This window comes from Aphelocoma coerulescens, chromosome 1 (genome assembly GCF_041296385.1).
Source record: "Aphelocoma coerulescens isolate FSJ_1873_10779 chromosome 1, UR_Acoe_1.0, whole genome shotgun sequence".
NCBI lineage: Eukaryota > Metazoa > Chordata > Aves > Passeriformes > Corvidae > Aphelocoma > Aphelocoma coerulescens.
This window is the reverse complement of record NC_091013.1, coordinates 105,029,937-105,054,170: the sequence shown is the minus strand read 5'-3', so window position 1 is coordinate 105,054,170 and position 24,234 is coordinate 105,029,937. Positions and strand designations below refer to the sequence as shown.

Genomic DNA, 24,234 nt, shown 5'->3' with positions numbered 1-24,234 from the left:
TACATGAAAGTCAACATGAAGCTTGTGGAGAACTTCAAAGTTACAAGTCACTGCAGGACTACTGGTCTTATGCCTGTTGTGTGGAAAGACTACGTGGGACTACCTGTAATAAGAGTGAGCCAAGCACTCAGCCTTGCCAAAGCACCAGCAGAAGAATTCCTGGAACATTTTGAAACTTGAGGGCTCTTCTATTGGACATAAACCAATAGTGGAAAGAGAGCTGAAGCTGCAATTGTCTTGGCTCTTGTGGAGGAAGAAACAGCTTCTTATGCTTGGAACCCAGGTCTAAAAAACACATGGGAACGCATGATAGCCAAGATTAACTATAGTTCAAAAGTAGAGCTGGTTGCTTTAAAGTGAAAAAGCTGCTGCTCAAGATCTATATCTACCCAAATTACTCACCAAAAACTCCAAGCTGTAATTTTGAAAAAAACTTTTTATTGAAAAGTAGTGGAAACACTGGAAAAAGTATAAGTTAACTGCTTGTCAGTGTGTCTAAAATGCATAAAGTGAATTCCTGTTATACAGTAGCTCCAACATGTTAACATGATTTGCAAGTCTGCTTCTCTCACACCTCTGAAGAAGGTGGCTGCACACACAAGAAGGCTCTTCTGAAGAGTTACAGCAGCCGCTCATAGAACAGAAGATAGGCTTGGGAGCTCAGCACTTTGGACACAGAGACAGGTTGTACGTGTGTATCGCTGATGTGAAACCACTGACCTTTGACTGGCTCAGTTTCTAAAGCTGTGAAAGGAAAAATTTAGGAGTAAAAGTTATTACAAAGAATTGAAGCAATCAGTTCTATTAGTGCTCTTCAGTAAGAATCATGGAGTACAATCATAGAATCACTGAGTTGGAAAAGACCTCCAAGATCGAGTCCAACCTGTGACTGATCGCTGCCTTGTCAACCAGACCACAGCACTGAATGCTACATCTGGTTGTTCCCCGAACACCTCCAGGGATGGGGATGTCACCACATCCTTGGGCAGCCCCTTCCAATGCTTAACCACCATTTTGTCTTCATGTCTTCCTAATGTCCAACCTGAACCTTCCCTGGCCCAGCTTGAGGCCATTTCCTCTTGTCCTGTCACTTGTTACCTGGGAGCAGAGCCTGACCCCCACCTGGCTCCACCCTCCTTTCAGGCAGTTTTGGAAACTGGTAAGGTCTCCCCTGAGCCTCCTTTTCTCCAGGCTGAGCCCTCCCAGCTCTCTCAGCTGCTCCTTATAGGATTTCACCAGCTTCATTGCCCTTCTCAGAGAACTTATCTGCCATGGCAGGATGTTGGAACTACATGATCTTTAAGGCCTTTTCCAACCCAAACCATTTTGTGATAATTTGTAAAATATTTCTAATGACTTACCTTGAGATTGTCCTCGAAGGACAAGATCAGAGAGGTGGCTGTTCATAGCTCTCATTTTAACATAGGCAGTGTAGTGCCCAAACCTCATTGTTCCGCTGTGTTCGACAACTCCATAGAGAGAGTACAAGACCTTTGTATTCCCTTCAGCCACATTCTAGAAAACCACAAGTTTGTCAGGTTATGTCAGCCAGGTGCTGAGTTTTGAAGAATGTAAACTCTTTGATTTGTTTGCTGATGAAATGGAAACCGGTTATTAGAAATTCATGCAAGCAATACAGTTATGAGCAGTGAAGTACAAGTTATCACACAAAGTAACAGGCTTGATAAGCGTTCTACAAAGATTTTGCTATGCAGCTTTATTATGAAAGCACATTAGAACATGGGAAAGGAGAATCTGATTGTTTTCCCACTTACTTTACATTTAGCTGTACAGAAAGGAGCCAAGTCTATCACTTCTGGGAACTTGATATGCCTGTTAACCTTCCGCAGATTAAATCCAGCCTTAAACAACCAAAGTAGAGGAAAACCCCATAATATTAAAATGGAGCATATTAAAACCATGCTTAGTTACTCTATGTTTCAGGTTAAAGTTTCAACAATACAAAATTAGTTTTACATTACGCAAAACCGGGAAAAAGCAAACTTTTTTTTCTCTGATGTCCAGTATTCCAGCATTATTTCCTTGTTCCCACATGCTGCACTGGAGCACAAGTTAAGATGGCTCTTCAGCTCACTCGTACATTAACGTAATGGTAGCAAAAGTGGAAAAAGAATCATCTCTAATGCACTTCAGTAACTATGAGGACAACTCTTAGCTTCCCAGATACTGGAACATGCCTGAGGATCTGATCTTAGAGCATCCAAACTGATGCAAATTGTGCTCCCACCATAATCACATAATTGTAATAATCACATAAAAACAAAAGGAGATGATGGTAGAAGTTATTTTCTTCATATTTCAGTCTCTTGGAATAGGCTACATATTTCCATTTTCTATATGAAATTGGTTTTCATCTAATTAAAGTTGCCTCCCTTATTTTTCAAGTATCTTGACCTAAACACCAAATGGGTTTAAATTTAGAAGAGGCAGTACTGCCTCCCTTTCCTTTCCTCCTTCTCTCTTGAAAAGCTAAAGGCCTGAGTTAAAAATTTTTCTACAATTTGGGAATAAAGAGGTGAGTGACTTTACGTCAGTGTCTGTAAATAAAACTTAAATTACTTTGCTTTCCTTTCATGCTTCCTTCTCCCCCACAAGGCTCAGAATCCTCTTTTCCACTTCTGCTAAATTGTTACTTATTTGTTACTCGTAAGGGATCCTATTTACCTGTACTTACTGAAACGCATGAGCCCATGAACAGCTGTAATAGTAGGAAACCATTAATGCTAAGATTCCACTTAATACAGTAAACAGTAAGAATAATGAGGGAATATGTTGTGAATATGCTCACAAAACAGTGTTTTCCAGTTAATTAAGGGAATATTCTTTCAGAAAAACACTCCTCAATGCCTCGAAGAACACAAAACACAATGCCGCACACAAATGCCTGCCAAACTTTGGGAAAGAAAACCAAACTAGTTTTATAGGAAAAAAAAGTAACGTTAGCATGTTTTCAAGTTAAGCTAGTACAACATGCATATGTACACATATATACATATTCACTTGAGGCTATATACATGTATCAGCTTGCTACTTACATGCTGAAACCTCTTTAAGTGAAGGGTTAAAATTGGAGGAGCTAGAGAGATGAGCATCTGCTTTTTGGCATTAGTATAAATAAACTTCTTTTCACCTGCAGAAAAGAAAAACCAGCAAGATTAAAACAAGTGTTTTATATCAAAACAAATGTTACAGCAGGAATTTATTTTCACTATTTAAACTGTTACAATGTCATCTACTACAAGAACTGAGAAGCTGAGCATTTCCCTTTAATATGATGAATGAAAGTAGGCAAAGTTATACAAATACCACTTCAGGGATAATCCCCCCACCTTTACCCACTCAAGAAGCACATAGGGATATATTTAAAGTTTTCTTTTAAAAAAGTTTGTCATACTTTTTATGTTGTTCTTTGGTCCACAACGCCTTTGTGTACACACATCACACAGTAGTTTATTGGTCTCGGTAAGTGTTTCATTACGGGTAAATTGATACAAACAGTGATGGATTGAACCTTCCTCTGGGTTCAGCTCTTCCCTGTTCGCCAGAGTACAAAATGCTGTTTCAGGGTCATCTGTAGATACTTCACACGTCTTGCTAGGAACAGGCTGAAGGCCATCCATGGTACTCATGTCTGATTCACTGGCACTCAAGTGGAGTTTTGAAAAGTCCATAGCAAGCTCTTCCTCATCTTCATTGTCATCATCCTCCTCTTTCAAAGACAGGTTGTCAAGGCCATTGACAAACTTCATAGGAGAATCTAAGCCTTCCATAGAGAGATCTGTGAGAGACTCGTTTTCTTCACACTCTTGTTCCGGCTTTCCTGTATTTTCATGCCTGCTCTGAATTTCTGTACTATTTCCCTGTATACTCAAGTCTTTCTGAGTTAAGCAGTGATCTTGGCACTCATGTGATGATTCCTCTTCTTGCTTCTTATCAAGAGTTTCAGAGCTCATTTCAGTCTCTGATTCTTGCTTGTACTCAGCATCTATCTCTGGCTGTTCAGTTGCACAGAGATCTGACAAGTGAAGCATCTTTCCTTGAAGTTTTTGCTGCCGGCGCTGGCTCTGCACATTTGAATACATAGAAACAAGAGTACAAAACACAAAGTAAGTATGAATTATATTCAGCATTTCTTACCACTTCTTTATCAGAATGTTTGTTGCATACCATAGATGCAGATGCATAAGGCAAGAGAGGGAAGAATAATCTATGATTTAATGATCAGAGGTGATCAGTTCCACTAATACGGAACTTACCCTCACTCAGACATAGTTCCTGTTGCTCCTTGTTAAGCAGTATCATCAAAATACAGCTAATTGTTCCCTTGCTATCTTCCTGATCCTTTCTTATGTCTGCATTCTAAAGTTTTGTGAATATTCTTGCAATCAATGACTGGAAAACAGTCTGATACAGATTAAGGCTACTTCAGACAAGCAACAAATTCTGCTGGATACTATATTATTCCTACAAACCAATGCTCAACAGAACATCTTAACAGCAAAGACATGGGTGTAATTAAGTCTTTTCAGTTGTGCATTTGAAGGAGGAGAAATTTTAAGCTGTCTCCTCCTTCATGTAAACTAAGGAAACAAAACCAATATATTTTAACAGAAATAGCAAGCACAAAGTGAAATACCTATCCAAACCAACCTTGGCTTGTTTTCTGGCCTGCTTCTTCACTTTCTTCTGAAGGTGCTTACTTATACCAGGGGGCTCATCTTTCTGCTTAAGGTAATGGTCATTGATTTTATCCTCTTCATCTTCGGATTCCTTTTCTTTGTTTTCTTTAATGTTTTCTCTCTTTGTAATTTTCACTTTCTACAAAACCCAAAAAGCCACAGAACAACCACAGAAATAGAGATGTTATCTGAGTTTTCAGCTCAAATATAACATTTTAATGATGTAACATGCAACTAACTCACACCCTGGTGTTAATGGAAGGAGTGTCTCACTCCACAGAGTCCGTATGAAACAAGGACTTGTGGAATGAAACAGCCTGTAAGAGCAAGGCTATTGATGGCCAAATTCTGAACGTGTAAAGGGGCAACATCACCTTTGCCTCTAACCGATCTCATTAAATGCATTGAAGAGTCATGTTTTACACAAGCAGAGACATTTTCAGTTGAATGTCCTGCCACAGAATTTTTTTGCTTCTGCTAAAATGAAACTTGTTTGTGGCAGAAGTCGTGATCCTTTTGGCTTATTTATGAGTAAGCAGTGCTACTACACAAATGTGAAATATTACATATACAGATTATCAATACAAAACACAAAGCAAATCACATACTTTGAGTGTCTGGAGATCGATCAAATAAGTATTCACATACTATCCTATCAACATTTCTTAACTTTATTCCATACCCTGAATATTAGAAGTGTTCTTGGACTCAGTGCAGGAAAATGGACGAAAAAAGTGACAAAAAACCCCCAAAGAACTCAAACAACCTGTGTGATTTTCCAGAGACAATTTATGAACCACAACTTACAGGAATGACTCTCATGAAAAATCTTATTCTTTATCTTTCTGTGCAATTTTGATTTGCAAAAGAGACTTTTAGAAAGATGCTTAAATGCTGTTCCTAATGATTGTATAATAAGTGTTTCCATATAAACAAAAAAAATATAGGCCATAAAGTACTATTTCTTACCTGAACATCTAGTATGGGAAGTGACAAATCAAGGAAAGGCTCATGGACCAAGGATACCTTTAAATGAATTATCAAGAGTCCGATTTAAGTTTGTTTGGAAGCAGCTGGCTTGCTGTCAATAGGTGTATTTGCATGTTTACATTCAAGGCCTGCTTTCACTTGTGCCCACAACTGTAAAACACAGCTCATTTACCTCCACAAATAGCTTCCACTGACTAAAATCCAGCAGTCCCATTACCATAGAAATGAGCAGGAAATATTTTTATGAATTTTAGTTATCTAGTGATACTGCACCTTAAGGCCTAAGAGACTCATAGCTGTAATCTATCATGATATCCAACTAGCCCACTTGCTAATACACTCAATTACTTCATTCTCAGGATATATTATCCCAGCAGCAGTGCTTTCTTCACTGTCCTCCTGGCAATTCCATGGTCTTTTCATTGTGGGAAAGGGGACAATGTAACCCCCTGAATAAAAAAGGAAAGGGCCCCATAACAATTAATTTGCTCTACGATCTGTACCACTGGAAGGTGTTCACTGAGAATCTAGGAGGGAATTCTGGCAGAGGCAGCTTGCTGCTGACCTGTTTTTCTGGAAGGCTTTTGAAAGGAACTGAAAGATTAACAAGGGAAGTAAGATTCCAGCCAAATAATGCTGCTTTTTGAAAAGCACGCAGCTAGTCAAGTCTTATTTCTACATACAGTCGCTTTGGGGTTCTCCTGCAGATTACAGGACATTACACTCTAGGTTATTCAGAGCAGGCAGTTTACTTACAGTTCTGCATTCCTCACACATAATTGTGCTGGTTAATTCTCCACCAAAGATTCGATCTACAAAACTTCGTATTCCATTTTTCTTTTCATATTCTGAGAATTCAAAAAGCACATAGTAAAATTAATAATATTACATACAATACACTAGCAACCAATATCATTACCGCAAAACAAATAAAAAAAGGAGAATATAACATGCAAGATGTATGATGGAACATGTTGGCCTGTTCTGGTTTCCTCAGGATAGCAAGTACAGCAAGACTCTTAAATTAAGAATCTTTTGTGTATCAAAAGAGTGGGGAGAAAACACATTTGCAGAAGACAGCTTGGTTAAACGATACCCTACCACTTTCTCTGCTCAAATGCATTTCCCTATTTTCTCAGAAGTACTGCATCTCAGTAAGAACTCGTTTTCTCTCAGGACTAAAACAACTATCTGAACTTAAAAAAACAAGCACCAACTTTTGTCTGACAAACAAAACCAATTTCCTCAAGTTGTAATTTCAGAATAACACGTAGTCTGAATTTAAATTGGCAACTCACCTCCTAAGTCACATTGAAAAGTTTAAAAATTTCTCTGTTCATTATTTAAATTTTTTTATACCACTTTTAAGTAACAATGGACTATTAGCAGCTGCATAAATTATATTCACATGCTGGTATTTTAACTTCTTACATGTTTGAATGATCAATCACTGCCCAAACATATTTTAATGTATGATGTCTACAGAATCAACTCTCTCTTATTCTGTTAAGAAGGAAATGCCACCAAGTGGCATTCAGCAAGACATTTAAATATAGACTAAAACTATTGAGCCTCTTATTCTAGATGCACACATGTTCAAGAGGTGGCAAAAAGTTGTACAATTAGACATGTATCTTTTAGTTGATTCTATTAATGTTACTTTATATACTTCAACAAAAGCGAGATTTTACAAGTTACTGATGCTGTGATGATTTATTTTACCTTTAATTTTCTTTTTAAGTTCTTCTTCATTTTCTTTGTTAGAGTCACTCATCGCCTTTAGTATTCCAACACTTATTTGCTGAAATTTTCAAAACAAATACACTCCGTAAAATTTCCTAACTAATTCACTTAACGACTTCATTTTACAATGTGTTTCAGATGGAGGAAAAAGTATAATCTTCATCAATTAAGAGAATCAATACAAACAACACAAATACCTGTAGAACTACACAATAGTTCCTGTAGATAACAGAAAAAAAATCAACTGGAAACAAGGTGCAACCATAATGTTCCAATTAGTATGTAAGAAAATCAGTCTAAGGATTGCCCAAATTAAAACTGGCAAAAAAAGCCCATGGAATTTCTACAAGTGCATTCAGAAATGAAGACATAAGGACATTCTTTAGGGTGACTACATATACTCCACACCCACTTTTTCTGCAGGTTCTCTTTGCTAATATGCTTCAAGTTAAGTGCTATGGGCAGCACAACCACTCTACGGAGGCTGACATATCTCAGAAAGTATGCTTTTTCTCCCCTCAGCAGGAGAAAGAGGCTGGGTCTGGGGTACGAAGAAGAAAGGTATGCACAACTATGACTTTAGCACTCACCTGAATTTCTTCTGTTCTCATTCCATCAAGTAAGTAACGAAGCAATTCATGACTGTCTTGCGGCTGATAACCTTTAAATCGTATTGCTCTGTTAAATGAAATTGTAAGGTATAACTGAACTCAGAGATAAACACAGCAAAAACAACTCACACCAAACACACATGGACAAAGTCTCCAGAATGTATGTATACAAAAGCAACACGTGTCTACATATACTATTTTCTAAAAATATGAAGCCAGCTCATCAGTATGTCACTAAGTATCTTTCATTTTACTGCTATTCATTTATATTTTACTCTTCTTTCAAAAATTGTCAAGTATTCTACAAATTTTATATGCTGTGTTCTGAGCTAGAGATAAAAAAAAGAGGAAAAACTGACAGTCTTTCCAACAATAAAGTTTTTCATACTCACTATGACATACAATTGTACAGATACTCACTTTTTACAAACCTGAGCAAAAAGTTCCTTAGGAGTCACTACCCCTTTTTTTGTCTCTTGCATTTCTGTCATGAACTGATGCATGGCTAGTGTTAAAGGACCTGGCTGATCTAGTTTTATTAGCTGAGGTTCCTGTTTGAAAGAAAAGCAACAGAGCTGTTTTGCCTTAATTCAGTGACAGATTCTTCAGCAGTAAGTTTTTCCTTTTCAGTTCCTGAAAACATTATTGTCAAATAGAATACACAAAATTCCAAAATGGCAGTAAGTTAACCTGACAAAAACAATGCATGGCTTATCATGAAATGACAGCAAAACTCAGTTATTTATTGTTCAGTTCAAAGTCTGGATTTTTAGCCTTTACTAGGAAAAAACCCCGATTTCTGATAAAGGAATTGTGCATCCAAATCTCTCACTGTAGTGACAGGTGTGTTATTTAAGTTAGTGCTACAGACATCCTCTAGTTTCCTATTTTGCATTTAGACAAGTGATACTATAGCAAGAGTTACACATTTTCATCCTTTATATAACATCATCATAATGCAAGCACTCCTTCTACAACAGAGTATTGAATCACTGCTCTTACATTGTGAACAAAATACCTCCACTGACTTCAGAAGCAGCTTTATGGAAATCAGTGGTGAAGTTCCTGCTGACTTTTGCATCTTAATCTTGTTAGTATTTAGCTGGAACAGCTTTAAAATCGAGAGATAAATATTGCTTGTTTCCTTAACTGGAAGGTGAGCACACACTACAGAGGTCAAAGCATATTACCATGCATATCTCAGGTGACTCAATTTTAACTGTTGTGCCAGGCATTTTAGCTTCTTTAAGCAGCTCCCTCAGGACTGGAGTTTGTGATAAATTCTGTAGAATATAAAAGACAAAGAGATTGGAAAATGGGGACAACAGGAAGGGCAGCGGAACTCTGCTAGTCATGGAATTTGTAGCAGCCAGTTTAGCAGCAATTTATTTTCCCAAACACAGAACTAACGTGGTTAACTACCACTCTAGAATCTCCATCTGTGTTTAAGACTTAAAGGTGAATTTCATACAGCTAATGGGGACTTCCAATGCCCTCTATAAACATTACTTCAGATTGCAGAAACCCTAAATATATTATTCTTCAACAGACTGATCTTTTGACAAGTGTATTTACTAGGGTCTGTTTCAAAAACATCAAAAGATAAAATGCAGTGTGGGTATTTGCTTGGTTTAAAAAGTGTTTATAAGTAAATCAAAAGCAGTTTACTAAAATCTGCAAGTACAGTGGGAATTTTGTTTGAGTAAAAACCTCAGTATCAAGTGCCACAGAGAACAAGATCACATGTCAGTTTCAATACACATGAAAGAACAAGTTTATTCTACGCTTCTCAGGTGAAGAAGTCACACCAGATGGCAATGGCTGCAACATGCTCATCCTGTTTTTTTCATCCAATATTAACTTTTGACTTTCTGTAGCTGAGACATTTTTATTGCAATAAACACCCATAGTCTTTGAGTACTCATCTCTTACAGTCTAAGAAGCCAAAAGGGTGATGTGTCAGACTATTTCATATTTTTAAAAAATAACTAGAAGTTGGCATGCTAATTTTATGTCAGTGAAAAATGCCCTCCCTCAAGGACAAGGCAGTTTATTGTATTTCCCCTTAGAGCAAGTCTGAACCTGCAGCTCCATTTCTTCGGATTTCTCTGGGCCAACACACTATTTTTAGAAAGAAGCCATCATTCCTGGCAGATAAACAAATCACGTTCTAATTGTGTCACTGTAAAATGCTGGGGGCAAGGCTGTTGTGGGCTGTTTTTCATTTTGTTTGTGGCTTCTTTCTTATTCAAAGTTTTTCTAAAAACAGCAACAAGTCCTGTACCTGCATCACTGCATTAAAGAAACATGTATTCCCCAAGTTACTAAGTCCTTTCACAGTGACTTCTCCATTAGCAGCTGAATGAGAATTTTCTTCTTTAAGTGAAACTTCTTTTTCTTGTTCATTTTTGCTGTCTTTTTCTACTTTTTTATTTTCAACTTCTTTGTTCTCTTGTTGTTTTTCTACTGAAATAATAAAAACATACCACATATTAACATAGTAACAGGGTATAGGCTAGGAAAGATTATTACAGTCAGCAGCAATCTATGATGTTTAGATATTATACATATGATAATTAATTCTTTAATTTTTAAATATAAAACTACTGGTTTAGGTTCTTAAATTGTCTAGGTAACAGAAGTTAAAAGATAAACAGAATAAAACAACAAAAACAACAAATTAAGAACCCCCTGAAATAGCATTTCAAATCAGCATGTAAATTAAACATCTCTTGGCCCACAAGTCATTCATGCTAACATCCTCTGAAATTCTTCAAGTGTTATCTCTAATTTTATTGCTGTGTCAAAATCACCTATGTGAGGGCTTTCTACAACATCCAACAGGCTCCCACCGTCAAAGCATTCTCATATTCATTTCATGTACCTAAACAGAGGATACTGAAAGGTTTATAGTCTTCAAGACAAGTTAATAATATTTTCCCCCAAATTATTTTGGCGTATTGCTGAAAATTTCAATGACCTGTTTAATAAAGCCATAAGGGAGTTACAGGCAGTTTTCAAAATAACACCCACACTTATTCTGCCAGTTTGGCAGTCAGCTATTGATTAGGCTTCTGGTAAATAGGGCTGTGAGCTAATACTAACTTTAAAATCAAGTAACACCAGTTCAAAGAAAGCAAAGAAAACAGACAATCTTTGGACAAGAAACAGATGGATGGACAACAACACAACAGAGCACATGAAATAGGCAACAACTGCACACAGGTATTCATTGGTTTTCCAGTTCAAAACTGAGAAGAAAATTTTGGCAACTGATATGAAGTTCAAATATTAGATGTAGAGTAACTGTGTATCTGGGAAAGACTGACCACTCAGAACACTCTGCTCTCCATGGGAAAACCTCAGCTGCTTTCTGAACAAATTGAATTCAGAGACAGCCACGTGGCATTGCTGTATGTTTGTGTTCCATTTCCCGCAGGGCCTGTGATTTCACTCAAGGGTTGCAATTTCTGACAGTCATTTGTTATAGCATTTATTTTTATATGCAAATTCTTCCAATTTTTCTAGTGGAAATGCCTTGTACAAAACCAGTTTTGCTATTGTGGAAACTAGGTGGTTTTGCTGCGTTTGTTTTCTTTTAAACAATCATATTTTACAGACAGACTGCAGGCTGAACACAGTATTTTAGAGTTCTAAGAGCACTGCAGCTGCCTATACTAAGTGTACAGACCCAGTGACAAAACCTCTGTATACTCCTTCCATTACTGGAGATTTAGTCATTCCTGATACATTCACAAACACCCACAAAAATACTTTAAAAAAATCAAATCAAATTATCCTTAAGCAATGACAATTTTTCTTTAGATCTCAAGACAGACTGAGCAACACTGATGAATAAACACAGCACCCTAAGTACTGAAAGTCAATTGCCTATTTGCAGAAAAACTGAATGTCACATTTTTTAAAAAGTCACAGTAAAACTGTCTTTTTTTTCTCCTGTTCTTGTTTGTCTTGTCTGTATAAGTTTAGGGGATGGTGAGCAAAATCCTGATCTAATTAGATCAACAGGCTAGAACATTACTTATGCTATCAGATTTGTGACAAAAAAAGATAAAAAAAGGGGAGAAATTAGTTTTTCCCTTTACCATAAGGTGCTAAATCCAATTTAGTGTAAATTCTGGATTTAAAGTACTGTCTCCAACACTTAGGAGACCTTCTGATTTACTGTGTCTATACTATAATTACTTACCTGCATGTGATGAGTCAATACCAACTTGTTTTCTAACAAAATCCACAGTCTGGCCCAAAAGGGTTGAAGTTTTATATGGAACTTCATTATCACATAGGTAGCACCTGTCTCCGCCGCCCCCAAAAGAAAACAATTAATCCTATTTTTTTTCTATTATTTAAAAATCCTAAACTATTTGCTTGCTTGATGCAATTCATTACACAAAGTTATAAAATTACAAGGTTTAGTGTAAGATTTAGAAATCTTAGGGAAGAATCCAATCTACTTATCACAAAAATAAAACACTTAAAAATTTTCTTTAGTAAATTATTTTAGTGACTGGCAGCTGCAATTTACAAATATAAATTAGACTCTTAACAGACACGCTTAGAAACCTTGCTGCAAGAAAAATAAAAGCTGGGAAGTTTTTGCCAAAAATCAAGAAGATTTAAGATATCAGGCCCTAAAGGAAATGACTCATGAATATTATGGCATGGAAAAATATTTTCAATATTCTAGCCAAGCAAATACTTAATTGTATTTAAGTTGCATAAGAAATAATTCAAGGGTTCACCATTAAACCTGCTGACTTTTATTTGCTCTTCTACTGCTGATACAAACTCTATTTGTCTCTTTGTGAGTAAAGAAGTGTATGGTTATACCAGTAATCTGCTTTAGACAAAATTGTGGGAGAAGCTGCAGTCATAAAGGCTCAAGAAAGGTAAAGTGCTGACAGAACATACACAGCAGAAAGAGTTTTACACGTACCAATTTTGTAGTTTCACCCAATCAACTCCTTGAAGAAGTGGCAAAAGGTACTGATACTTCTGCATTTTGGAAAACACCAATTACAGTTCTCAGGCAGACTTCAGGATTACCATAAGTCAGACTCAACTTTCGGATATTAAAAGCAGAAGAAGTCTGCAGTAAAATGTTTCCCCAAAACTCTAGCATCCCTGGCATTAGCTATAATCATCACATTTCTTCGCATCTCATTAGAAAAACTGGCTCAGCTTTTGGATCCCTGATTGTTTATCTATTGTCTATCTGGTTAATCATAAAAATAGGCATCTCACTCCTGGAATAACAAAGGGTAGTTACTTCCATGGTGTGTTTTAACACCAGAACCTTCTACATGTGAAAAAAATCGTAGACAACCTTGAAAGAATCAAGGGATTGGAAAAAGTTTTGTTAGGGATGGCTGTTTGACCAGCACTGAAAATGTGTACAACAGCACCTGTAAACTCAAAAGAGCAGAACTTAGTGAATTCCTAGAATTGTTTCCTCTCCAAAACATGTCTTTAAACTGTTCACAGTTATTACTTATATCCAATTTGAACCACTTTTGCATGCACACCATAAAGAGATTTAGTCGCACATTCATATAATTAATAAAAGCAAAAGCAGTTTTGATCAGAATTTTTGTACTAGGCCCACTGTGAAGTACGGTTCTTGACTGTGGGTTTTGATTTATAACTCATTTATAGCCAATATATCAATCTTTGGTTAACTTATTGGGCAATTGAATTCTAGAAATTCTAGAAGGAAGCCAAAACATCTTACTTTGACAACTTCCTCTCATTTGCAAATATTTTGATTAAAAACCAGGGAATATAAAGCACTTCAAACCCACAATTTTAACACTAATTTAAATTCACAAAGAGAAGTTCACTAGTTCATTAGTAATAATGTTATTAATAATGTCCATTTCCATTCTAGAATTCATTAAAAGTAGTGGTCATTACACGTAAGTGCTAAGTATGATCAAGTAAATAGATACTGTTATATATAATGAACATAATGACAGACACTAAGTTACAAAACACTATTACTAAGCAAAACAAAAACTTTATGCCAAGTACAGTATTGCTGTATATCATAGTTTAGAAAATTAGGGTTCCCCCTTATATACAGAAGTGTGTAATTACTTTTGAGAGAAGCAAAAACTAGCAGGGACATGGATTTTGTATTGCTTGATCCAGTAGCATCTTGTAATTCTAGCTGCGCTTCCTGTCTACATGTGGTATTGAAGAATTATATTTACCATAAAGATAAAGGTAAGGTTGCCACTAAGTGCACATCAGAAAGAACCTTCTCCCAAGGTCGAAACTTAAGATTTAGAGCTACAGATCAACATTTGTTTTCATGTGTCACTATTCTGACCAACTAAAAGCAGTAAAATATGAAGTCAACCACATTTACTAGTTGGTCAAGTTCAACCTTAATTATTAAAATATTCTGATCATAAATTTTACAAGAAAATAATACTTATTCTGCAAATCTCAGCAAAGACTGCTGGGAATTACATGTTAATGTAATATTTTAATATATGCCTAGAGAGAAATGTAACATGTTAATGTAACATTTTAATATATGCCTAGAGAGAAATCTCAGAATTCACAGAAAAAGGACAAATTATATCAGCCTCTGTTGCTCTCCAGCTCCTGTCTTGTGTTGCCTGACAAACTCACCACACTCTCCAGTTGTCCAAACTGAGAACCAAACAGTGGGGATCTGATCTTGGTGTTTCATAATGCTTTAAAGCATGCTGGTCTGGAGAATTTCTGTCACAGCCCTACAATATCGATAACCACAAGTGTCACAAAATCCACTTGACTGTCAGTGAAACATACATAAAGTCAGATCACAAAGTATTAAAATGAAAACTGTTCAATCACATTCAACTAATTGGAATCAACAGATAGCTATCTATTTCAAAATACTTAGTTCTGCAGATAGATAATTTACTGGGTGCAGAATAAAGGTGCTCTGGGACTGAACGTTTAATGAACAAATTCCAGTTTGAACACCTGAAAGAACGAAACAGAACAAAAACCTCTTCAGCACGCAGAGTTCCAAGTTTCATGAACTAACATGAGCATTAAATCCTGAAAAAATCATAGATTAGGAGCATTTTTATTTTCTCAGCAAAATAATTCAAACTTTCTAGGAAACAAGTCCTCAAGATGATGTTTTGGCCTTAAGCCTGCTAAATGCCTTTGGGCCATCTTCCAAGTACTTCATTTGACATTCAGAGCAAGCATTTTAAAATCACACTCTACAGTATATAAAGTCATCTAGGTAGCACCACCTTTACAATAAAAAAAGACGCACTATAAGAGTTTAATTAGAAACTCTCTTGTTCCACTATGAGATACTGAAAGGTATTAAGACAAATTAACAACAAAAAAGATACCCTATGGCCACATTTTAGGCATAACCATATCGAAGTGCCTTCATCAGTCTCCTCCTCCTCAGCCTTCTCTTGTGTCTTACTGTCTGCCTTGCAGTCCTGACAAACATGCCATTCCACACTCTGCAGTGCTTTTCTCAGATGCCCTTGGTCCAGTCCTTTACGAATATGCTTGCACACAGGTTCTACAAATTAAGAAGCACAAGAAGGATGTAGGCAGCATAATGAATGCAAGTATTGAAGACACAGGCAGCAATCCAGAAGCTAAGATAGTCTTTCTAGAGCCAAGGAAACACTGACAATTTATAAGAGCATCAGAAAGAAACCTATTGTTACCACCATTTACAATCTGGGTATACTGTTGCTGCATCCTAAACTTTACTTTGAGGTGTTTTTATTGCTCAGATAGTATGACAGCTCTGAATCCATCTTTGTTGAGGCAAGATTATAGCCCTGAGATTGCAAACTTCTATTGGCATAAGCTGAAACCAGTGCAAATTTTTGTACCTACAGTTCTGTTCCTGTCCAAGATTCCAGGATTTTATCAAAGTGCAAACAGAGATATTCAGAAGCATTCTTTTAACTTTCTGAAAAACATGAGCTTCATCTACAACCTCAAAATTGTCATTTAAAAAACAAACAAAAAAATTTTGTACATTAGCAACTACTGTTACAGTGGACTTATTCACCATGATCAGTCTTAGTTTCATTTGTGGCTTTATAAGAATTTGTCATTGTATAGGCAAAAAAGTGAGATGCCACCAGCAGCTAGAACATAACTGATCTCTTTGCAGGAGAAAAAGAGGAACAGTTACAGCAGACATTGACCCTGACTCCAGGAAACAAAAAAGCCCCCAACACCCCCAACAACCAAACCAGACAAAAGCAGCTAAAAAAGGCATCCATTAGAGACAGAAGCTAACACAAGAAGACCAGGACAATCAGGAAACGAAAGTAGAGTAGACTTAAACAGGCCATCCCACCAAGCCTCCTCAAACTCTAAGTGCTCTCTCTCCCAACTAAATTAACCTGGTTCAACTCACTTCCCCAGCTGCGATCAACAAAAAAGATGGGAAAGACACAATCTGTGACCTGGCAGATAAGGTGGTAGGAGAGAATGCTACACAATACAAGTAAAAACTAAAACTACAATAACCAGGGTAAACAAGATTAAAAAAAAAAAAAAATTCAGCAGAGGTGAGATCCAGTGGAGCTAGGAGAATAAAATTTAGTATTTGGGATTAGGAACTATTAGGATCAGAAGAACAGAAAGAAGAGGTTTTAACCAAAATACACTATGAGAGCTGAAATGCCCAGGGTCAGAACCAAATTAGCAGCTAGAATAAAGGCAAATTGCTTCACAAAAAGTATTTTAATCACAGCTTTTACTGTTAAAGCAAGAATCTTCTGCAACAAAATTTTCACTAGGAAAATGCAACTTAAGCTTAGCAGCTGACTCCACAAACCCTTTATATTCTGAGTAATTTTACACAATCTGTATCAGTAAAGAACTGTGTGCCTGAGTTTCCTGAAAACCGGAAACTAATCTCAGTTTTCAAGACAGGATTATTATTTTCTAGCGTAGTTAGAAAAGTCACGACACCAATATTTCTTGCTAGACTTGAGTTTCAATTAAAAAAATCCAGATTTTGTAAATGAGACTTCAAGCCAGTGACTAGTGTAAAGGCCTTCTAATGTTAATCAGCTTCCAAGCCTTCTTTGAGGTTAAAAGAAACATTAGGTCCACAAACTTCTCCAAGGAAACATACTCAGTATATCCGGAGACTCATCAGACTGTGCAGTTTTGCCTTTGATGCGTTTCTTTCCCATACTTGTACTCTGTAATTTTTCCTAAAAGGAACAGTGACCTAACAAAGAAAAACAGTAAAATTAGAAGGTAGTCTTGGTTTTCCTTGTTCATTGCTACAAGAATTATTGGAGTGACCAAGCTGTGTCCCTTGAGGTGAATTAACTTGTTTTGACATTTTCAAACCAAAAAAATATTAATAATATTTTAACATGAAACAATTGTAACTGTTATATAGACAAGATCACAGTGTGAATTACACAACCCAAATGATTTAAAATGTTAAATCAAAAGCATTGCACAAAATAACAAAACTGAAAACTCTAGTATCAAAAATTCCTATAAACCTTAAGGACTTTAACTAACACCACAGGGATTTTATGAAAAAGAATTGGTTTTGTCCCAATTAAAACTTGAAGTTATTTGCATTTGCAACCTTTTTGTTTTGTTTACTGTAAATTCCCTGTGTTTTTGATGAAGTCTGACACAGGTAAGATACTCTTAACATACTTGAAAATATACAGACAATCGGAATTCTGATTTTTCAATTTCTTTACTGGGGAAAATTTATCATCACCTTCCCCACATATCAATCAAATAATTCAGATGGGTCTGTTACTCACTATACCTGTGGATCCTTCTTGACAAGAGTGATCTACCACTACAGAGTCTTAAGCCAATTGCTTGGCTTCAGATAGGTGGCTACTGCAGATGTGATAGAACATTTTTAGTTTCTAGTCTGTAGCCCCTGTGCCTTACCTGACAAAAGATCATCCAAAAACCTCAGATAAACTTAAAACTATGCTATACAATGAAACTCTATATGCTATACAATGAAAACAAGGAAGCAAAAATGGTTCAAAATCGAGTCTCTGCAATCTTTGCAGGCTAGCTTAACCCTGCTGCCCACCCTTCATGTAAACACAACCAGCACTAAATCTGACCTGTATCGATCCACATTTCCAAATCCATTTCTTTGCTTGTACATGGCAGCACACCAGCCCCAGAGCACAACTGCCTGCTTGGAGCTGTCACAGCCAAAAAATTAAGCCGGACCAAGAGAACTAGAGAGAAAACTTAAGCTGGGGAGTGCTTAGGCATGATACTCACAGACCACGTTTTGTATGAAAAGCCATTTACAAACAAGAGCAAGTTTGCATGAGCATACTCGTAGAGCAGATGACCCAGTTGTTGATGGCTGGTTGGCAGCCACTTCATCGAGAGCAAAATTATCAACTTTTGCAACTTAGCATTCAATTTGTTCAGAGTAAGAAATAACTGTTCATCCAACAACCTTCCTCTGCAGCACATTTTTCTGCAAAAAGCTACAAGACTTGATCTTGTACGAACAACTTTTAATTGATAAAACCGTTTCCAAACTGTCCTTGCTCCTGCCGGGAAGGCAGGACAGCATCAACATGTGGGGTTGCTAACTTAACCCACGCTGTGCCTGGGCAGACTTGTCCGACAGGCTCTGCAGCAGCCTTTCCACGGCGCAGCCCTCACGAGGAAATGCATAACCTAAACGACCGAAGCATTTTATGGTTTTTAAGATAAGATAAAGCGGTGTTTCAACGACCAAACGTGCACCTGCGTTTGACAGACACCCTGGAAAAATGCGCTCAGAGGCTCGCCTGAGGAACCCCCGGAGGCGCGGCGGGCAGCAGGCCGGACCCTGTCGCCAGCCAGCACTTCCCGTCCCGTGCGCAGCAGGTGAGCCCCGAGCCGAGCCGAGCCGAGCCGAGCCGAGCCGAGCCGAGCCGAGCCGAGCGGCGCCCGGCCCGCAGCCCCCCGGCTAGCTCGGCCCGCTCCGCCCGTCCCGCGGCTGGGCCACCCCCGTGCCCCGACCCCGCCTGCTTCCGATTGGCGGGCACCATGACTGACAGCTACCGCAGCCAATCAGAAGCTCCGCGTGTGCCGGCCGGAGCGGCGGCTGCAGCGCGCCGGCGGAGCGAGCCCCGGACTGGGAGGAGAGCGGCTACGGCGGTAGGAATGCGGCAGCAGCCCCGGGGGGCTCCCGTCCCTCACCTGCCAATGCGGCGAGGCGAACAACTTGGTGGCGCATGACTCCACCAGGCAGGGCAGGCGGCAACCTCTCACCTCAATCACGGGTGGGTGGCGGGGCGGCGGTCACCGGCTGCCATGCGCGCTTCCGGCGCGCTGCATTGTGGGGCCGTCGCGGGGGGTGGGGACAGGGACGTATACGCGCATGCGCGGTCGCTAGGCCGCGTCACTTTTTGCTCCCCTGTAGTCTGACGGGAGCGTGGAAGCGCCGGGCGAGGGGGGCGGGAGCGGGAGCGGTGTGTTCGAGGGGCAGCGGAGGCTCCCCGCTCTCACGACACTTGAGAGCGGCCACCACAGCAGCCGTCTGTGGCAGACGTTGGTTTGGCGACACACCAGTGGGTCCTGTCCCATCTCAGGGCAATGGAAACCGCGTGGGCTATTTGTATGTGCGTGATCCAGGCTCCCCGGCAGACACGAACCGGTTATGATGGGCTTGTTCATAACTATTAATATACATAAAGTCTCCAACTTCCTCATGAGGGGACGTGGAGGAGCAGGCACTCTCTGGCGACCAGTGACAGGATCCGAGAGCAGGACATGAAACTGTGTCGGGGGAGGTTTAGGTTGGGTATTAAAAAAAAAGGTTCTCCGCAGAGGGTGGTTGGGAACTGGAACAGCCTCCCCGGGAAAGTGGCCATAGCACCGGCCTCACAGAGCCCAAGAAGCGTTTGGACAATGCTTTCAGGCACAGGGTGTGACTCTTGAGATTGTCTTGTGCAGGGCCAGGAGGCGGAGTCGATGATCCTTGTGAGTCCCTTCCAACTCAGCTTATTCTATGATTCTATAACTTGATTTGCATAGGAGTAGTTAATGGACTTTGTCCCCTATTCAAGCCGTGTTTTTCTTCCGTGATTTTTTCTTTGCTCAGGGAACAACAGAAATGGCCAACCAAGAAGAAGCAGAGATACAAATTTCAGAGATAGATTTACTCTCTAGCATGTTTCCTTATGAGGAAGAGTTTGCTGTGACAGACCAACTGGCTCTAGCTGAACTGAAACACTATGTTGAAAATGAGTCTGCAGAGGTGCCGTCGTCAAAAGTTCAGTTCATACTGAACATAAAGGCAGAGGTGCCTAATGCCTCTATGGTACTGTGAACACTTTTTTTTTTAAAAAATTATTTTATTACTTTGTGGGATTTTACCGCTTACTTGAACTAAACATTTGCTTATTTATTTTTAGGTGGAATTCTCTATGGCCTGTGCTTTACCATTTAAATATCCGACTGTTCTCCCAGAAATTACTGTGAGGTACGACTGCTAATAAAAACATCTATAAGTTAGAGTGTGTTGCACAAGTACAGTTATGATCAGAGAAAACAGTTCTTTTTTTTATGATTTACTGCCAAATTAAGCCAGGTGGACAACAGTGCTGAAGGAAAAACAAATATACAAGCTTATGATTTCTCTGGTGTGCACAGCAAATAAGTGAGGAAAAGGGAAAAAGTGTGAAGGAGCCATCGCCTTTACAGAAGGGTTACATGTAGATACTGTTCATAGGTCTGATGCTCAAGAAGAGACACTTCTCTGTTTTGATAAAGCTTACCACTAACTAAAGGGGTGAAAAGATAGTCAAAGGTCTTATTTTTCCCTTGTCACAATCCTATTTCTTCCAGCCTTCTGATATTTTTTATTTCTGTTTAAAGAAGTAGGCTTGTGTATTACAAAATTAGTTCTCCACCATACTTACTTTTCAAGTACCTTTTTCTTGATTTTGTTTTACAGATTGGTAGTCCTGTTTGTGAATTCAAGAGTTAGCACACCAATTAAATACTAATTAAGATGTCTTCATACCTAATATGACTTGAAGAGCAATAGCAAGTGCATATTATCTAACTATGCCTGATTTTCTTGGCAGCTTGAAGCAAAACATTTGAAGAGTTATGAAGCTGGGGAAGGGTCTGGAGTTCTATGACAAGCAGCTGAGGGAGCTGGGGTTGTTTAGCCTGGAGAAAAGGGGACTCAGGGGAGACCTTACCACTCTCCAGAACTATCTGAAAGGAGGTTTTAGACAGGTGGAGATTGGCCTCTTCTCCCAGGGAACCAGTGACAGGACAAGAGAGGAAATGGCCTTAAGCTGTGCCAGGGGAGGTTCAGGTTGGACATCAGGAAGAATTTCTTCATGGAAAGGGTGGTCAGTCATTGAAAGGAGCTGCCCAGGGAGGTGTTGGAGTTCCCTCCCTGGAGGTGCTCAGTGCACGACTGGATGTGGCACTCAGTGCACTGGTTTGGTTGACAAGGTGATCATCGCTCAAAAGTTGGACATGATCTTGGAGGTCTTTCCCAATCCTAAGGATTCTGTTATTATGTCTTTCTAAAACCATGCTAAATTGTAAACACATATATATTTATACACATTTATATTTTTCTTTAGGTCATCATTACTAAGCCGCTCTCAGCAGATTCTCCTGAACTCTGATCTAAAAACATATTTGATGCAAAACTTCAGTGGCGAGCCCTGCATGCTGAATGCGAGAGAATGGGTTAAGGACCACGCAGCTGCTTACATCGACAAAGATCTTTCATCTTCCTCAATGACAGCCTCAGATGCCACGCAGCCACAAGTCACCACGTTCACTCGATTGTGGATCTACAGTCATCACATTTACAACAAGCAAAAAAGAAAGAATATTATTGACTGGGCCAAGGAGCTCTCTCTGTCAGGGTTTTGCATGCCAGGGAAACCAGGTGTTGTTTGTGTAGAAGGTTTACAAAGTAGTTGTGAAGAGTTCTGGTCAAGGTTAGTTTTTCTTTGTACTTAAATGCCATTAGCAGTTAGAATATTGCATGTTGTCATGTTGTACGTGTGGCCAGAAGGTGGGAAATCCAACCGCCTGCCAGCCTGTGAAGATCTGCAAAGTATTTGTGTTTATAATGCATGTACAGCTCGGAATATCCACTGTACTGTTGGTTGCAACAGTCAAAACAACCAGTACTGCATGGTGCACATTTATTTCTGTTTTATTTTCCTCTGTTTCACTTTTACAGAGATGGACTGCAGTACCCCAGTTGTGTTAGATATGTGTGCTGTTATATCACTTTACATTTGTGTTTTATTCTGCTCCCATCATTTATCCTTCTGGGTGGTGCAGACTAAATAAGCATTGTAATTCAATTGTATCAGCTAAGAGTGTGTGAGAATTCTTAGCACGGGGAAGGCAGAAGTGAGCTCTGAAATGGAAACCACATCTTCATTAATTATGTTGTGAGGAATAACATTAAAGTTTTTCAGTCCTGAGATATAAAAAACCAAGCTCCTGCTTATGAAGGTGTTTGCATGTGAATAGGTAGTATTTCTATCACCGGGTCATGAACCATTATCTCTGTCCATATATATACACAAATAGAATTTATTGACTTTTGTGATAGTAGTTATTCCATAGTATTTCCTAAAACAGACTTCATTTTATAGGTAGATTAATATTTCTCCAATTGCTTTCAGGGTAAGAAGATTAACATGGAAAAGAATTCTTATTCGGCACAGAGAAGATGTTTCTTTGGAAGGTGGAGGACATGCTGAGATACAGAAGCAACGAAAGTTCCCCACTTTGGAAGAAAAATGTTTTGATGCACATGGTGCCAGGGGAAATCATATGGATTTGGGGCAACTATATCATTTTTTAGAAGAAAAAGGATGTGCTGACATATTTCAAATGTACTTTGGGGTTGAAGGGCATTGAAGGGGTTGAAGATCAGCACAGGCCCCAGCACCTACATTTCTAATTTAATCCTCATAACAGATTCCTTAGCTTTTCTGCAACAGTTGACCAGGGAAGGAATTAATATTTCATGATTTATGTGATGAATCCAGTTTTCAATGAAAACAAATATCCAGTGAAATCCCGAATAATGAAAATGACTATATGAATGCTTTATACACTTCTTTATACACTTTTTACTAGAGAGATACCATGGTGGCTCCACTATGTGTTATTTTGGTTTGAGAAAAAGCAGCAGTTTAGCAAGGATAGGGCTCCCTTATAGCATGCTCCAAAACTCTGAAACGATCCTCAACCTTCTGAGTTCACAAATTTTCAGTCCTGTAATATGAAATGCATTATCCGCCTGTGTTTTTGAGTTGGGTTTCAACAAAGTTGTATCAGTGAATGCTAATTTTGTGGATATTGTATCTAAACCCCATGGTAAAAAAACCAGACATTGGTTTCTTTGGATTAAATATTTTTATTAAATACTGTATTAATGTTTCTGTACACATCCAGTAAAATCGCTAACATTCAGATCTCTAGTATGGACTTGGAACATCTTTTGTAGGGATACTTCACAGCGATGTCATTGGACAAGTGCGGGTGAAACTTTCCCAAATCCAAAGTCCTTGTAAGTGTACAAGAGCGCCGCGGCTCCATAAGGCCGCTCGAAGTTGAAGATCGATGGATTTTATTTTTTTTCTTCTAAGGATGGGGTTGAGCTTAAGGCCTCACCAAGCGGGTTCCCTCCCGCGCCGCGCGCCCCCTGGCGGCGCCTCGGTGCTCGCGGCCGCCGGGCCCCGCCCCGGAACTGTCGCGCTGCCCGCGGTGGCTGCGGCCGGGCCCCGGTGCCGCCGCCGCCGCCGCCATGGGGGGCAAGAACAAGCAGCGAACCAAGGGCAACCTGCGGGTGAGCGCGGCCCGCGGGGCCGAGGAGGGTGGCGGGGCCGGGCCCAGGCCTCGGGGCCTCGCGGTTCCGGCACCTCCGGGTGCCCTGGGCGGGGGGCTGCGGGCCGCCGGAGCCCGGCTCCCACGGCGGGGCAGCGCGATCTTCCGCCCGGTTGTGGTATCTGGCGCCTCTTGGCCTGAGTCTTACTTTAGGCGAGTTTGACTGCTGCTGCTGTGGTATTTGTACGGAGAGGGGCAGCGAAATCACCGCGGGTGTAGATTCAGCAAGGTACCGGTGGTACATTTGGTGTGTTTTTCTGTGCAGAGTCTTAGAATACTCTTGCCAC

At 39.3% G+C, this 24,234-nt stretch overlaps 3 protein-coding genes across 17 annotated transcripts in view; 2 read left to right on the top strand and 1 right to left on the bottom strand.

Annotated features, from left to right (window-relative positions):
- Window positions 1-418: 418 nt before the first annotated feature.
- USP16 (ubiquitin specific peptidase 16) lies at window positions 419-19,394 on the bottom strand. Of its 12 annotated transcripts, none has more exons than XM_069023240.1 (18): window positions 19,334-19,394; window positions 17,196-17,294; window positions 15,430-15,611; window positions 14,705-14,808; window positions 12,255-12,358; window positions 10,329-10,510; window positions 9,235-9,327; window positions 8,465-8,595; window positions 8,024-8,111; window positions 7,413-7,491; window positions 6,447-6,538; window positions 5,670-5,726; window positions 4,672-4,839; window positions 3,416-4,085; window positions 3,057-3,151; window positions 1,776-1,862; window positions 1,362-1,515; window positions 419-744 (listed from the first exon to the last, which is right to left on the bottom strand). In XM_069023240.1, the coding sequence occupies exons 2-18, from the start codon at window positions 17,254-17,256 to the stop codon at window positions 620-622; spliced, it is 2,472 nt and encodes an 823-aa protein (XP_068879341.1). In that variant the 5' UTR covers window positions 17,257-17,294; window positions 19,334-19,394; the 3' UTR covers window positions 419-619. The 12 variants fall into 12 exon arrangements, with proteins under 12 accessions (XP_068879341.1, XP_068879325.1, XP_068879359.1 ...); XM_069023224.1 differs by having other exon boundaries at window positions 19,262-19,349; XM_069023258.1 differs by having other exon boundaries at window positions 10,329-10,507; window positions 19,262-19,349.
- On the top strand, window positions 19,265-23,485 carry RWDD2B (RWD domain containing 2B). 4 transcript variants are annotated; one of them, XM_069023314.1, is made up of 5 exons: window positions 19,265-19,344; window positions 20,166-20,384; window positions 20,479-20,546; window positions 21,670-22,035; window positions 22,738-23,485. In XM_069023314.1, exons 1-5 carry the CDS (start codon window positions 19,297-19,299, stop codon window positions 22,973-22,975), a joined length of 939 nt encoding a protein of 312 aa, XP_068879415.1. In that variant the 5' UTR covers window positions 19,265-19,296; the 3' UTR covers window positions 22,976-23,485. The 4 variants fall into 4 exon arrangements, with proteins under 4 accessions (XP_068879415.1, XP_068879439.1, XP_068879430.1 ...); XM_069023338.1 differs by lacking the exon at window positions 19,265-19,344 and adding an exon at window positions 19,482-19,679; XM_069023329.1 differs by lacking the exon at window positions 19,265-19,344 and adding an exon at window positions 19,482-19,683.
- Window positions 23,486-23,820: 335 nt separating this feature from the next.
- Window positions 23,821-24,234, top strand: part of LTN1 (listerin E3 ubiquitin protein ligase 1) — a 34,314-nt gene continuing 33,900 nt past the window's right edge. The window contains exon 1 of the mRNA XM_069023213.1: window positions 23,821-23,909. Within this exon, the coding sequence (XP_068879314.1) occupies window positions 23,868-23,909 (42 nt within the window). The 5' untranslated portion in view covers window positions 23,821-23,867. The remainder of the gene's footprint in view (window positions 23,910-24,234) is intronic.